The 17,040-nt window shown below is 39.7% G+C and overlaps 1 protein-coding gene across 2 annotated transcripts in view; it reads left to right on the forward strand.

Annotated features, from left to right (window-relative positions):
* The window catches only part of glis1b (GLIS family zinc finger 1b), an 88,356-nt gene that overhangs the window by 21,290 nt on the left and 50,026 nt on the right, over window positions 1-17,040 (forward strand). For both annotated transcript variants that reach the window (XM_032571027.1, XM_032571028.1), the window contains exons 3-4: window positions 14,244-14,436; window positions 15,461-16,973. In XM_032571027.1, coding sequence (XP_032426918.1) covers window positions 14,244-14,436; window positions 15,461-16,973 — 1,706 coding nt within the window. The remainder of the gene's footprint in view (window positions 1-14,243; window positions 14,437-15,460; window positions 16,974-17,040) is intronic.

Raw genomic sequence — 17,040 nt, forward strand, 5'->3', positions numbered from 1 at the left:
ACCTAACGATAGTGTCTAAATGTGATGCTTAAATACATGCACAGGTGTTTTTATTTTCTAAAATATACAGTATGTCTATTTTTTATTGTAGTTTGTAGAATTTAATAGGTTGTTGTTAAAGAAATTTCTATTTTAACCAAGTCAGTTCTAAAACTCCAGACTGGCTAACCCGTCCTCCCACACATCAGATGCTCCATACAGAACTGTCTTGTGCGACTTTGAAGCTTCTCCTGATCCCATGCCAATGTCTCCGCTCTCTCTACTTGACCTAGGAGCCATGTTTTGGCTCTACAAACACGTCTGTCACCAAACTAGACATTTCTGTCACTCCTGCTTGCTGTTGTTTTTAGTTTGGGGGTCCTTGAGGTCCATCAAGTCTGGCCGATGCTTCATGCAGAGCTTGGCGTTTGGAGTCATGTGGCTTCTCTGTTAAATTAGAGGATGTGGTTTGGCTCAGTGCCGCTTGTAAAACTTTGATTGTCTGCGATAAATCCTGGCCATGTACAAATTTGTGGGCACAGTGTATTTATTGCAGAGATTCTCTGCACAGAGTTGTTTCAGCTTGTTTGTTGAGGTGCTATTCTTATGATCTGTAGGTGTTTTAACATGAAAGGATTTTTTGTTTTTTTTGTTTAGAAAAATGAAAATTAAAAAAAAACTATGTTTCAATGTGTTTATCACTATTGCCACTTCTTCATGACCTCTCTATTTTATGTTTCTCACAACTTCAGCTGTTGGAAAATAAATAAGGAAAATGATCTTACACCGAGAATAATCTAGAGTGGTTCTCTGAAGTGTCACGTCGCTGTTAAAACTCCCAAGTTTTTGGGATTGAAGAAAATGGGGCAAAACTCTTTGATGCAGGAGTCCTGGGCTCGATTCCCAGCATGGCAAATTTTCTGCTCATTTTTCCTCTCAATTATATGCCAATTTTTTTTCTTTTAAAGTAAGAACATGATGAATCCTTTTCAAAGCTTCTCTCACATACTGTAACACATTCAGCTTGCGCAATTAAACAAGAAACCAACGAAGAAACAAAGAAATAGGTTTTGACATCAAAATGTACAATAACCCAGTTATATCAGTTTTTACTCTCTTAAACCAATACATTGTTGAAGACAGGTTTTCATACAGCATTCAGTATGTGGAAGGTGACTGAAAGGAAGCCACATCTTGACTTGTTAATATCTCCCTTGCAAAAGTTCTCTGAACCCGTTAAACTGTGAGATTATCTGCTGTTAAGAACCATCTTTAGGTGAAAGTCTGACTAATCCACACCAAAACTTTAATTCTGTTGATTTGGAAGTACGCTTGTCCACACAGTGATGCTAAAATCAGACACCTGAAGGTTTCTGGTTTAAAACTGTTAATAATTTTAGCACTTTGAAAGAAACAAAAAACAAATACAAGCTCTGTGTGTCTTAGCCTAATTAAAGTAACCCCACATAAACCAACAGACCCACACCATGTTTCAAAGTGGGCAGAATTTGCTCTTTATGATGTTCAGTGTTAGTTTCTGTGCCAAAAATACTTTCCAATTTTGTTGCACAAAGCTGTGAGTTTAGTCTTCTCTGACCATAACTCACTCACTCACTCACTCACTCACTCACTCACTCACTCACTCACTCACTCACTCACTCACTCACTCACTCACTCACTCACTCACTCACTCACTCACTCACTCACTCACTCACTCACTCACTCACTCACTCACTCACTCACTCACTTTGTTTTTCTTATTTCTTTCTTCCTTATTTTCCTTCCTTCGTTCTTTCTCCCTTCCTTTCTTCTTTATTTGCATGGGGACAAGTGTTAAGCATAAACAAAAACAGAACACTTAACATTTATAGCCTTAGTTAATTTGCAGTGTACGTCCCCTGATGGGCCTTTAACAACATTCTTTCTTTCACACGGTTTTAGGAGATTTTACCCAGGACTTAGTTTTTCTCCTTTGCTTCTTAGACTTGTGGAGAATACAGGAGTCTATTGTTGCATGAAAAACACAAAACGTCCTTGTTTTAAATTCCTGCTGCTTCATCTGTGTTACTGTCAGGTTCTCTGCAGCCTTCTTAACCCATTTCCATGCTTGTCTTTTTAAAGATTTTTGGAGAAGCATCAAGTTGCACTGTCTCTAGTGTCCCATATTTTATTTAGTCATAAATGGCTGTCTTTATGGTGTGATGATCTATAAAGAATATACTTTGTAACATTTGGTATTCTTCTCCTGACTGATAGCTTTGCATGATATACTTCAGATGTGCTGTAACTTCCAGAAAACAGAAATCCTACTAGGAAAGTAGAATGTTATTTCAAATTAGTCAGATTCAATATAATTCTCAAGTGTGAACTCCATAAGACTGAAAGTAGCAAATGAATCAAAAGTTGTTTCAGCAAAATATTAGTTCAACAATGTGCAAATTTATGCAACCAGGTCATTGCAACTTCCTTTTACATTTTCTTTTTGTTCTACTGTTGAATTGTAGACAATACATTATAAGTGGAAGTAGGTTTGAAATTTATAATGGCCTCATTTTTTGACATTACAAAAATCTTGCATTTTAACAAGGTTGTGTAATTTCAAAGCCACTCTATGTGCATAATAAGCATTTTAGATAAAAATTTTATTGAGGTGTTTTAAAGAAACACGTTCTCTATTTATTTACAGTATGATCCTCTTATTGCACCTAAAGGCCTGCAGTTAGAAATAAAGCATTAAAACTTACCATCAATTTCAATAGACTTTGAAACACCAACACTGTCAAGGTGCCACCACCAGGGGGTGACAAGCACTAGTGTAAAGTTTTAATTATGTTAATCAGTAAAGTGATTGGTTTGCAGCTTTTTGTAACATTTTACTACGAGATTCACTTTCAGGCTGTGCAGAAAAGAGAAAGTTCTCCACCTCTACCCAGTGACACTTTCTCCGCTGTGTTTGTGTTTTGGCTGCCAGTATTCCCCTCTCTCTTAGCTCTGTTAAAGGTGCTGGTCTTAGGATGTGGTGGGCTCGGAGTCTGGCACCGGAGTGGGCTGGGTGGGGTGGATCAGTGGAGTTGGTGGTGGATTGGTTTATTACTTCCAACTATCTGTTTGCGTTCCTGACTGTGGTTTGCACTTCTCCATTTGAAGACCCTTGTTTAATGTTGGACTCCTGTTTCCCATCAGGTGCTCCCATTCTGTAAAAGGCAGGAGAGATTATTTGTTACACTGTGCTCATCAGTGTATCTCCAAACTGGGGCTGTTGGGTGTGGACCAGTCATTTCCACATAGAGGACTGTTTGTATGTCTGTTCTCACTTTCTAATAAGTCATATTACGTTTTAGCCAACAGTTTTTGCTGGTCTCAGAGGAATCTTAAATGTGAATTTTGGTGATAATTGTGTACATTGAGCTTGAGTCTGTATATTTGGCTGCAGAAATGTGGATATTACAGCACCTTTCAAAAGTATTCCCTCCCTTGAATCTTTCTACATTTCATCACACTACAACCACAAACTTTAATGTATCATGTTGGAATTTTATGAGATAGAACAACAAAATGAAAATCTGAAAAGTGTGGGATGCATTTATGTTTCCCCATTTAAATGCAATTCTTTCGGAGTATATCACTAGCAACTCTATATTTAGAGAGTGAAATTTCTGCCCATTCCTCTCTGCAAAGTAGCATAGTCTCACTCAAAGTGGATGAAAAGTGTGTGAGAGCAGCAATTTTGAAGGCTTGGCATCAGTTTTTAACCTGGATTAAGTCTGGACTTTTTATTGACTTTGACTAGGACAACAAAAGCATACTTTATTGGAAACTCTTCTATTTTGGCTCTGGCTGTATATGTAGTACGTAGGGTTCTCTCTCTACCTAAGTCTCAGGTTTTTGCAGCTTCTTACTGGTTTTCTTCCAGGATTGCCCTGAGTAAATCAACTATATTTCCTGTTCCTACTGAAGATAAGCATAATGCTGCCACTGCCATGTCTAATCATAAGGATTGAGACAGTTAGGGATGCTATTTTTTCCCACAAAACAATTTGCATTTAGAGATTTATGACCAGCATAACACACGTCTATGGTATCCCCCGGCCTAACCTCTCCATTTAGCTGTACAACAAGTAGTGAAAGCTGAATACAAAAGCACATCACTCTTTTAAGTTTTTATTTGTTAATAATTTTGAAAACCATCAATTAAATTTCTTCTACTTCACAATATTGCAGTGACGTTTGTGGTTGTAATGTGACATATTGTGACATGAATACTTTTAAAGGTCGCTGTAATATATGACCAAGCAGACCATGAGAAAACAAGGACGAATTGACATGCAAGCTTCTGAGCAGAGAGATTCAGCCACAACAAATTAATTTAATCCTTATGAAAATTCTCATGTGTTCTCAGGCATATAACCCCGTTACAAAAACACTCATATCTTTGTGCTTCAGCAGTAATATTGTAGTTTTCTTCCCCCCGTCTTCTCGCTCTCTGCACCTGCGTTAAGAGGCACTTTTTCCCTAGACGTTGTTATTTTTCATTTACTCGTGCCCTCGGGTTTTAATCGTACATCCATTACTAAGCAAACAAATAAGTTCCGGGACTATGCCGCAGACACAAATATAGACATGAGTTATGAGATTCAGAGAAGCCGGGGAAGGCTTTAGGAGCTAATGCATAACATCTGCACTGGACAAGACGCACAAACCATGTCATCCCGAGACAAAGTCCTTGCAGCCACACTCGTATGCATGCTGACCTGTCTCTTGATGGGAGAAAAGAACTGTGGCAGATGTTGTTGTTGGGAGCAGACAGGAATAAAATGATCTTTATTATCAGTTTTTAAGTGCTGAATGTTTTGATTTATGGAGCCAAAGTGGGGCCATTTGAAGTGTCACCCAGGATTTCCAGAGGCATCCGTCTTGCGGTTCTGGCAGCTCGTTGTACCTTGAGTTCAGATGTATGCATCACTCTCCCTACGTACCGACTAACAGCCCTCTACGCCCCCGCGCCGACCCTCTGTACAGTGCTGCACACCTCCGATCGCTCCCCTTTACTCCTCTTAAAGCATCCATCCATCTTCACATCTGCTTTTCATTGGGGCCTGCATGTCTCCAAAGACTTGAACGCATTAAGCGCTGGCACAAGTGCGGTCTCACTCTGGCACTTAACACAACGCTTAGGTGACTTAAAAGGGAGAGGCGAGAATTATAGAAAATGATGTGTCACCAAAATAAAAAATCGCTCCAGATTACCACCAATTACACTTAATAATGCTGTCCAGAGCATCTGTTGATCAGATGGTGGGCTGCTCTGTCGGTGGGGAAATAATTACAGCAGAAAGACTGAGAATAGGAAAGCCTCATTGAGGGAGACAGCAACATATAACAATAGGAGGATGCGGTTGGGGCTCTTCAGTATTGTATGGATTGGAATGCTTTGTATGGTAATGCAGTCATAACAAAATATCTCGGGATAATAGCTATGCTGTTCCACAGGGGGTTTAGTTCTCCTAGATTGGAGACACATGTCTGCTCTTTATTAGTCATTTATTAGTCACTGAGGTCAGGGAGACTTTTTAGCCAAGGCACAACACAGCCGAACTCGTTGTCGATTCTGATCATCAGCCCTTGAGGCAGCGGGAATAGGTGTACAATTACAACTCAGCCTCCCTGGCAGTAATCTCCGATGTGAAATGAATGCAGTTATGCAAAGTGTGCCTTGCGATCTCTGTAATTGCAGTCTAAGTAACCCCAAACTTTCCTCTAAAGTCCTGAGTTGGGCTCTCATTGTCACAATTTTCAGGTATGCATTCATTGTTTCTGCGTTTTGCCTCATTTCTCAGCTTCCTATGGTCATAGTAGCTGCATTAATCAGCAGAACAAGGATTAAGAAGACATTTCTACTCACTGACCTGATGGATTGAGTTTCATAACGTTGTGAGCTGCTCTCCCACTTGATGTTTTCTTTTATTTTTACAGAAACATTCAAGCGTGATGAATGGACTGCATCAGATCAGGCATGTAAGAGGTTGACTGGACCACTGCCTCTGCCAGAGAAATAATCAAACACGTCCTCAAACAAATCCTCAAATAGCCATGTTTATCCAATGATATACATAAACGGATACATTGCTTTATTCATGTGAATGTGCTGGTTTAATACATTTCTTCCCATGTAGCATGCAGCTGAATCAGAAATTTGCATGTGCTGCGTAAAAAAAACACATGGCCTACCACACATGTTGTCTGTTTGACATTAAATCGGACTAACCTTTTCCAGGTTTTAGGTCAGTTAGGATTGTCAACCTTATGTCAATTTCCAAAATGCCAGAAAAAAAAGACAATATTTTAAAAAAATATTTTTTATCTTACTTTCTTCATCAGCAGTCAACACACACTAAATTATGGATTTGTAAGCTTCCTAATTCACAAATTTTAGGTAGATTGAGGCACGCCTGTGGATGTCACTTATGGGAATACCTCAAACAAATTGATTCTTTGTGTCACAGTGTGGGGAATATTTCAAGGAAATCAGGCAGAATATCAGAAAGAGAGGATCAAGCCTCTACATATCTGGTTTATGGTTGGGTTCCACATCACAGGAGATGCTACGTTCATCTATTCAAACAAGTATGCAGAAGTATAAACACCAAGTGAATAGCCAGCAGTCAAATCACACAGAAAATAGATCATTCCTGTGTTCTGATGTTAAATATGTGAATTAATCCCAGAACAAAAAAAAGAGCTTGTAAAGACATTGCTGAAGCTTGTAGGACAGTGCCATGTTTGTCTACTCACAGTGGAAGAAAAGTGTCCTATAGCTTGGACAGAGGGGTCAATCTGGGAGGAAATTATTACTCTATGAGCAAAATAAAACCCGTAATACAGTTTACCAATGTATGCATGGGCTAAGGCCTAAATTTTGTTGAATTCTGATGTCTGATGAAATTTTAACTGAAGTATAAGTCCATAATGACCAGTTTTACATTTGGAGGAGAATGGGGGCGTTTGCCCTCCTTCCCAACTCAGAGGCATTGGGATGGCAGCATCATGTTTGTGGGGGTCATTTCAAAACACTGATTAAGAAGACCAAGCACAGACATAATAGGTCTTCTAAATTAACCATAATCTTAAACAACATCAGTCCCATTTCATATCGTTAAAAAATAATTCACCAAATATTAAGCATATAAACTTCCATCATTGGGGAAAAAAAGTTTCTTTCTCATTATTTTGGCATTTAGCAAATAAAAAGTTGAGTAATCCAAACTGACTTGAAACATTTATTTACTCTTTTTTTTTTTTTTTTTTTTACAGTGTATGTAAATATCTGGTTTCAAGTATACGTGGAAACACAAAGCAGGTTTAATCTCAGGTCTCCTCCTGAACTCCTCGGCTTACTGTCATCCTTTTCTGATGCTTGGAACGTGGTGCTTTAATTATACAGAAGAGGAGCCAGAGTGAGAAATTGATACCATGTGATGACATTTATGGAGCGGAAGATACCACTTTAGAAGTAACAGGGTGTTAATAGCTATCATGTTAGGAACACTGTGTCTTGCCTGCTCTGAAATGAGCTACATTTCTTTTTAGGGCTGCATTTCGCACAATAGAGTCCTTATTTGTGTGTGCGTTTTTAGCTGGCATTGTCAACATCAGTGGCTCTTTGTGAGGATGAGCCAGCACATCTGTATACAGTCTACCTTTAACGAAAGAAACACTTGCCCCCGGTGTTTCTGGCACTGTCCCGCATCTTCTTTTCACCATTCTTCTTTCTGCATCCTGTATCCCTGTTTTCCACGCCCTTAAATACTTTTTTCCTAATTGAGCCTGAATGCTTGCAAATGTGTATGTTGTTGCCCCATCCCACCATGCTTGTTCTGATGTGCTTAGCAGTTTCTGGATGCTGCTAAATTCAGCTTCTATCAGCAGAATTACAACCATTTGAACCAAAAACATTATTTTTTTCTGGCTCAGTTTTGACTAAGAAGTAGTAGTTTTGTCATATAGCATGAAATTGGTGATTTGTATATGTTGGTGTTAGAAATGAAACCGATCAGAGTGTGGAGGCTGATTCCCAATTAGGCGTGGGCTAGAATAATCTGCAGTAAAAACACAACATTCTCACAATTTTAATATAAATATCTGAAACAAAAATGTTAGCAGATCTCTTTATTTTTGAAAAAGCTTGTCAACCAGCTTGTTTGTAACTGTTGTATAATTTGTGACCTGAAAACTTTCCAAATAGATAAACTGGGATGAAAAACACAGTATGGCATTTATTCACAGAGTTTTGACAGGAAATGGACTGAGAGAGAAGGAGTTCCTGGGCAGGTGTATTGAGAAATATTACCCACGCTTTGCCAGTGAAACTAGGGTTTTAAAGTTTTTAATTTTTGAGTTTTTAATTCACCATTCAACCTATTCAAACTTAAAATCAGCTGATTCCAGTTATTTTTTTTGTTTGATATAAAAAAGCACAACAAAGCAGGTATCCTAACATCAAAACATTACTCACTGAAGTTTCTCAATGGTGTAATATGAATGGATGACTGAGAGAGATTTATTATTATTATTGAGGTTTTCCCATAGCATAATATGAAAAATATTCCAACCTACAGCCAAAAAGCAATCTGAAGTTTGATAAATTCAAAGTGGTCATGCTCGGCAGCCCACCCAAAAAGTGCAAACTAAAGAAAACAATCTTTTGATCTCCAAAAGAAGACCCTCAATCTTTCATCTGGTCAAACACCCTTCACCTGTCAGTCCTGCTTTCTGTCTCACATTTCTTCTTGGCCTCTGATGCTCCCTCCACCTCCTGATCAAACCAAGCTCCAACACACAATGAAATGCTCAGCGCTGAATTACCATGGCACATTCAATATAAACTGAATTTTCTTTTTGGGTCCCATCCAAGCCACCATATGCCATTTCCTCCATCGGAGCGTGACTGATTTCGTTAATGTAGCAAAGCCTTAAATCACTGTGGCGCTGACTTTAAGCAAAAGGGAAGGAATCGAGACCTTTAACACTCATTTACCACTCTGACTTTAAAGCCCTAAACACTCAGAAAGTGTCTTTATGATGGATAATCTGAGTACATATAGTTTTGGCATTAAAATAAATGTTGGACCCTAAAATATAGACTGTCGTATTAAGCGGTGTAAAAGGGTTTTACCTCTGTTATATAAACCTATAAATACTAAATAAATCCTTTTAATATTTTCATTGCCTCTCTACATAGTTGTTGTGATAAAAAGATAAATAAAAAGTAGGGTCGGGACTTTAAGGTAAAAATGTTAACACAATTAATTTCCTTTTTTGTTCCATACCAAAGTCTTGAGCTGGCACTTTTGTCTTGTGTTCCTGGTTTGCCTTTAAATCTGACACAAGAAGCTTCTGAAAACAACAGCTATAAATGACAAAGCTGCTTGTCTTGGCCCACTGGGGTTTAACTTTTGCTGCACAAAACAATCCGATGGGAGACTGGAAAAGACTGTCGTGTTAAAGTTTTGCAAAAGGGAGTTAGCCTATCATCAAAGCTATTCTAGTTTAAAACAGCATCTCAATGCTAAGCTTGTTGCAGAAACATAGATGCTCCCAAGCTAATGTGACAAACAAAACTCCATATTTCTAACAAAGTTTTCTTTTTGTTTTTTTTTAATCAGAGAAATTACATGGATGATCAGGGTTTCTTTAAAAAATTAAAAGTTGATTGGGTATATCAGAACTTGAGTCCCACCACTAATAAAAAGACAAGTTGAATTTCTCTGAATGTCTCTCAACTTGGCAAAATGTAATGTTTCAATTGTTGATGACTTTTATGTGTTTTTATTTACTTTTATGTGTTTTATTTGTTTTTGTGTTTTTATTATTCAAAGCATACTTTAAATCATAAAAACAATAATGCAAGGAGGCGGTTCAAAGTGAACTGCCTCATTGCTGAAATATGCGACACAAATAGACTTGATTGAATGATTGAACTCTGGTCCTCATAGCCACAATCCTTATGTTTTAGTTACGTCTATGTTCTCTCACATCTGACTCAAATGATTGCTTTATCTTCTGCATGCCATCTAGTGCTTTTTATGCCTGTTTATCAGCCAATAACGTATGTCTGGGTTATGGCAGAAAGGAAGCACATAAAGGCGTGAGGACCAGTGTTGAGAAACGTTGATCTAAGGTACAAACTTATGCAGGAAAAGACAGCAGCAGTTTCATTCAAGGATGCAGATAATGTGGCGTGCTTTCTCACCAAGTCAGATTTTTTGAGCAGTTGACCTCTTGATAACAGAAGGTCAGTCTTCTTTCTTACACCGTCCTTAAAGTTTTACTCAACGTCTTGAAGCCTTTATACAGAAATATGTAGAGGCAAAAAAAGGGAAACTTTTCCAAAAGCAATAGTGGCTACTGCACTCTTGTTAGCATTGCTAACTTCAGAATGCTCTTTAAATTACTTCTATACTAAAAATAAATGGAAACAAATTAAATTAGCAACAAGTGGCAAGTGTCATAGCAGTTTTGGTCGCCCCTTCGCATCTATTAGAAAGCGGTGGATCACCTCTCAATGTCTGTGACTTATATATGAATGGATGAACCCAATCCTCTTTCCTATTATCATCCTTTTCTTCATAATTACCTGTCAAATCTCTCTTTACATTGGCGATATTCTAAATTATTCAAATGGATTTATTGTTTTTATTGTTTTTTTTGTTTTTTTTTCTTTTTTAAAAGAAACATATTATGTACTTTGTGTCGTTTACACTGTCGGTGAAAGGCTTGTCTGAAATAAACTAAACTAAACTAAACTAAAAAAAACTAAAACTTACTCTGACAAAAGCATCAAAGTTATATTCTACAGCCAGAAATGCCCTACATATTTTGAAGCAGTGCTTTAGGTGAGGCAACTATAGTTTGTTGTGAGATAATGATAGCTTTCAGTTCAGGCCTCATTGACCACCTGGCAGTCAGATGAACCGCTTTTCATGTCGGCATTTTTATTTGGTTGCTTTTTTATTTACTTTATATGCAAGCAGTAAATGTGTAATTATGAAACGCAGCTGCTAATGTCAGTGGTCTTCAACCTAATTCATGTACCCTTTGCCCCGCTTTACTGATTGTTCCTGACTATTAGAGAAGGAAGAAAAACTTGGCTTCTCATGGGCATGTCTTGAAACCTTTATACAGAAATAAACTTGTACATAAATGGCAAATATCGAGCCAAAAGGGGAATGGGGGAAGGAAAAAAATGAGAACACTGAGAATTTGCCAAGCAGAACAATTTTTATTGCTTAAAAACAGACGAGGGCTGAAAGTCCTCTGTTAACGGCTCTGAGTGAAACCAGCGGTGTTGCTGCAGTCCCCAGGCGATGGTGAACTGTTTGCGTAGCTCATGCTTCCTCTCTGCCTCTTTGTGTTTCTGCTTTGAACCATGACAAGACAAATGCCGAGGAGAATGTGGACAGAATAAATGAAGAATATGTTTGTAAAATTCTAGAGGAACATGACCACATATGTTCTTATTTTCTCCTTTTTTGTTAATTTTTCTAACTTTTTTCCTAAATTTAAAAACATTCCCTCTCTGCCTGTTTTTTTTTGTTATTTTTTCATGTTTCTTTTATTGATTTGTCCATTTTCTTCTTGTGTTGCAAAACATGCAATTCTAGTTGTTGACTCTTTTTTTTCATATGCTTGTGTTTTTGCTAAAGTAATCCACAAACTTGCATTTAATCCATTGTTGTTTCTTATCCCACTTTTTAAATTATTCTCCAGTACTTTTTCTGCTGTTTTCTTTCACCTGCATGGCGTTTGAGTTACTTTATCAATATAGGCTCATGCTGTGTGATAACATTGTGAATAATATTGTTAAGAGAAAATTAAATTTGTGAAATTGAGTTAAAAATTGAAGCGGGGAACGTGTGGCCCGTGTCTGCACATGAATGTGTGGGGATATCGACTTACCGGTCACAAGCATTTTCAAACACACACACATGAATACGCGCACACACCAAACCTTTTCATCCTCACACACTTTTCGTATCTTGTCTTATTTTTTGGATACTATAATCCAAAATCTTCCTTTAGGAATAATAAAACATGTAATGGAATTACTTTCAAAGTCAACGATGCAACATTCTCAAATCCCACATTTGTGTAATTGTTTTAATTCTTATCGCAGACATGTCTTAAATCTATTTATCTTTAAAACAAATAGTTCTATATTAAGATAATCTTAATATATTAATATTAATATAGACAGGTTCGATATTAAGATAATCTAACTAGTGAATCCTTTGTTTTCACAAAATGTCTGAAGTAATTTGTTTTAAATTTTTACCAGAGCAAAATAAGTCATAATTGTTAATTGGAATGAAAATGGACACATTGTTTTCAAAATTGTCTATAAAAAGACACCAAAGTAGTAAAGAGAGCATATCTGTGAGTAAGTTAATTTCTTGTTAAACCCAAATGTTTTGTATGGAACATTAATAACAATCTGCATTATGAAGACCAAGAAACACATCAGACACGTCAAGGATCAGGTTGCGAAAACGTCCTAATGTCTGAAGATCTCATAGTGCACTTTAGTCTGTCACCTGAACAAATGGAATGACTACAGCAAACCTACTGACTCAGGGCCATCCACCTAAACAGACAACATTAAAGACAACATTAATCGAAGAAGGAGCCAAGAGGTTCACAGTAACTCTAGGTGCTTCACAGCTCCAATGAGGGAATCTGTTGACAGGAAAACTCTTGAAGAAAGTGCTCTGATGGCACAGGGGTTAAGCAAAACCCACATAAGGAGGCCTTAGTCGCAGGTTCGATGCCTGGCCTGGTGACCTTTGCTGTATGTCTTCCTTATCTCTCTTTACTTACTTTACTCCCTTAACATTTTCAAATAAAGGCCGCTAGAGCCAAAAAAAAAACCTTTAAAGAAAAGAATATGCTCTGGTCAGATGAGAACAAAACTGGTCTATTTGGCCCACCTGCAAAACTCAATGTTTGGCAGAAATCTTATAAGACTCATCATTCTGAACATGATATACCCACAGAAACATGGCAGTGGCAGTATCAATCTCATCTTCTGTAGGAACAGCAAAGTTGTTTAGGACTGATAAGAAGATGAATTCAGGACAATGCTGAAGGAAAACCCGCAAGAGGCTGCAGAAAAATCAGTGTTTTTTGAGCAGAACATCAACTGCAAATGTACAGCTAGAGCTACAATGGAATAGCTTAAATTATGTATAATTATGTGTTAAACAGTCCAGACCAAACTCCAATTAAAAGGTTGTCACAAGATTTGAAAACTGATGTTTGTTGATGTTCTCCACCCAATCTGACTGAACTTGAGCTATTTTGTGAAGACAAATATTGCAGCTATTTTAGTCTCTAGATTCACAAAGAGCTGTTAGAGCACATCACAGAAGACCTGCAGGTATAATTGAAGCAAAATATGGTTTTGCAATGTTTTGACTTAGGAAGCTTAAGAAAATGTATACCACACTTTGAAACCTATTCAATTTTCTGTCTTACAATCATTCTCTGCTTTGTGTTGTTCTATTTTGTAAAATCTTAAAGACATACACTGAAGTTTGAGGTCACAATGTGACAAAGTGTAAAAAACGTAAAATGATCTGAGCAATTATGCAAGACATTGTACACAAATTGGTCAGCATTTATAAATTGTGCAACTATGTCACGCTTACTGGTAGGAGAATTTGCACAAACTACATTTATTTATCCAAAATGAAAATATTGCAGTTTGGAATAAAAATCCCTAAAGTACTCCAGTGATGGCAGTGATGAATCTATTCAGCATGATTATTACTACTATACGGGTTGCACTTTGCCAGAAAGCTCTCCATAGATCACTCAGGGTTACTGAAATGACAGCCAACATTTATTCCTCAAGAGGTCCTACACAGTATAATAAGATTTCAACATACCACTGAAGGCACGACTCCAAGTTCAAACTCATTGTTCTTCCAGCAAAGCCAGCAGATGACTGAGCAATAGCTGCTTATATTGCTTATATCTGCAATATAAACAGATGTTGCTCAGTCATCTGCTGGCTGCAATATAAGCAGATTTTTTAAAATTATTATTATTTTACAATGACACAGAGTCGCTGGTTTGCTTTGCAGAAATAAAACTGTGATGTCAGCACATTTCAGGGATGAATAGTGTCCTTATCTAAATAGTGAACATACACTCTGATCAGATCTGAAGCAGACTGTTTAGCTGTTTTGTTCTTGTTTGTCTTCCAGTCAATGGGGCCTACTGCTCAGAGAAGGATGGCAGCTCTGAGCTGAGCGATGCAGAGGGCACCCTAATGCGATGTGGGCAAAGTCTGCCACTGCCAGCGGGGGGCCACTCAGAAGGACTCTACCCCCCGAGCCTCCACTGCAGCAGACCAGCATCCGACCTCCTTCTGCAGGATGGCCCGCACCGTGAAAGCAGGTAAAACTGTCACAACTGCTTGCTTTTTTAAAATTTGAACATAGTATTTCTGATAAAATGCAGATAAATTATGTTGACACAAGTGATCATACATACATTATTTACACAAATGCAATTAATTGAAATGCAAATCTTTAATGTTTTGAAGAATATCATAGCAGATTTCTTGATAGCAGCTTTAACATATTTGTTGCCTATACACCAACATTCTATTCTTTCATATTGTCTCTCAATATCATCTATAGAGCCAAACAGGTAAAGGTGCTTTTGAATAAAAAGAGAGGTGACCAATTCTTTTATTAAAGACACTGATGACATGGTCTCCCAGTTCTTCTCTCCAATCCTGACTAGCGTTAGCTCTTTTTTTTCTTTTCCTTCCCTGGTAAACTCAGAAACTCAGGGGAAGGGACAAAGACGATAGCGATAGAGACAGACAGGAGAAAAGCGAGCTCTTCTCACATCACTCAGGGGCTTTGGACAAAATCCATAATGAGCCAGCTGACAGGAATGATTATGTCGGAGATCACAGCAACGCATGGAGAAACATGACCCGGGCTATCCATTGAGGAGGGCAAAGATTCCCACCATAATACACAGTATTGTAAACGGCAACCCTTCATAGGGTGCAATTATGCCACCAAAACAGGTGACTCCTTATTTATCCCCAATGCTGGGTTGGGTTTAACCCCTTTGTGTCATCAAAGCCTGTCAGATGGACACACTCGCCAGTGGCCTCTCAGTCTCAGAAGCCACCCTAACCTCCCCCGTCTCACTCTTCTTTGTCTTAAATGCTCATTCATATCCTCTCACTACAAGAAGATCCTATTTCAGCTATTCATAAAACAACTCTGGATCATAGATAGGCTGTGCTCCATGATTTGTAACATAACTTTGCAGTTTTGTTTCATTTGTAACTCCGCCATGGTGAACATAAGGTTTGTCTGAAACATTTTGAGAAGAATGAATCAGTCTGTCTGTCAATGGAAATAAAACTAGTACAACTCATATTGCCTCTCCCTTACAGAAGCACCGCTGCCTTCCAGAGAGCCCCGCCTGGTGCCAGCATGGCTCGCTCCTCTGCCCCTTACCCGATTAAACAGGAGAACTCAATCGGACACAAGACCTCCGGTGTTCAAGGCCAGTCTCAGGCTGCGTTTCAGGCCTGTAGGGCAGATCAAGCTTTGGAGACATCGCGAGACGATATAGCTGCGGCCCTGCATGCTAGCACTAACGGTAATGGCGTATGCACGGTGAGCTGTGCAGGTAGTGCCGTGTCAGGAGACGCGGTGCAACCTTTTAATAATGGAGATGGCTCCTCCCCACTGGCTTTGTCCCCAACTGGCTCCCATCATTCAGCGCGTCTGCGCAGCGCTAGCGATATGAAGAGACGCTGCCTTTCCCTGGCCTCACAGTCTACTGTCGCTGCTGGCACCAGCAGCGTCGCCCCAACGGGTTCACCATCAGCCACTGGCACGACCTCCAACGAGATCAATATCACCGCAGCCATCTGCTCCTCCTCCCAGATGTCGATGGTTGCTTGCGTCAACGGATTCCTCGCTAACCTCTCCCCCAGCAACGCTAGTAGCGCCGGCTTGTCTTCGTCGTCCTCCTCCTCTTCTTCTACATCCCCACCCTCTATCTGCTGCCAGCGGGAGGCCCCCTGGAATCCCCCACGTCACAGCAGCCCCCAGCAGTCATCACTACAGGAGAGCTGTCAACTGTCCTCACCTGCCACCTGCCTCCTGTCCCTGTCCGCCTCCTCCTCATCATCCTCTTCTTCGGCGTCATTAGTGGAGCCGGAGACAGGCCTAGGGCAGAGCCTGGGGCTTTGCGAGGAGCAGGTCCCCATGCTGCGGGGGCTTGGGTCTGGAGGAACAGCAGAGGAAAGTGAAGAGAGAGGCTTGGATGGGTTGGGACTACTGATGAGTGGGGCCCTTATGTCGGGGACATTGAACTCCAGTTCTGATGCTGGTTGCCTGTTGGATGGAGGTCAAAGATGTGGGGCAGCTCTCAAGCAGGAACCTCTTGATGACTTCTCTCCAAGTGAAGATGAACTCTTCCAGCACCACTATCACCACCATCATCACCTAAGTGGTCACACTGGGCACCACCGTCACACTCCCCACCCATCTCGATCTGCCATGCCTCCTCCTTATCACCTGCACCAATACCCGGGCCCCAGTCATGGGGGGCCGCTACAGCACCAGAGTCAGCAGACAACACAAGCTTCCTCTCTGGCATTAAAACAAACCTCCGGAGGCCCCCCTGCCACCCACACAGCCTCGGAGCGCGAAGACGTCAGAGGAGGAGCGCAAACGGATAAGCAGGTGTGTCGCTGGATCGACTGCAGCGCCGCTTATGAGCAGCAGGAGGAGCTCGTTAGGCACATTGAGAAAGTCCACATTGACCAACGCAAAGGAGAGGACTTTACCTGTTTCTGGGCCGGCTGCATTCGCCGCTACAAGCCCTTCAATGCCCGTTACAAGCTGTTGATTCACATGAGGGTCCACTCGGGAGAGAAACCCAACAAGTGCATGGTGAGTCACCAAAAACAACAATCAATTACCATTCTGCAGAAATGGTGGTCTGACGTTCAATCAATCA

Source organism: Xiphophorus hellerii, chromosome 9 (genome assembly GCF_003331165.1).
Source record: "Xiphophorus hellerii strain 12219 chromosome 9, Xiphophorus_hellerii-4.1, whole genome shotgun sequence".
Classification (NCBI taxonomy): Eukaryota; Metazoa; Chordata; class Actinopteri; order Cyprinodontiformes; family Poeciliidae; genus Xiphophorus; species Xiphophorus hellerii.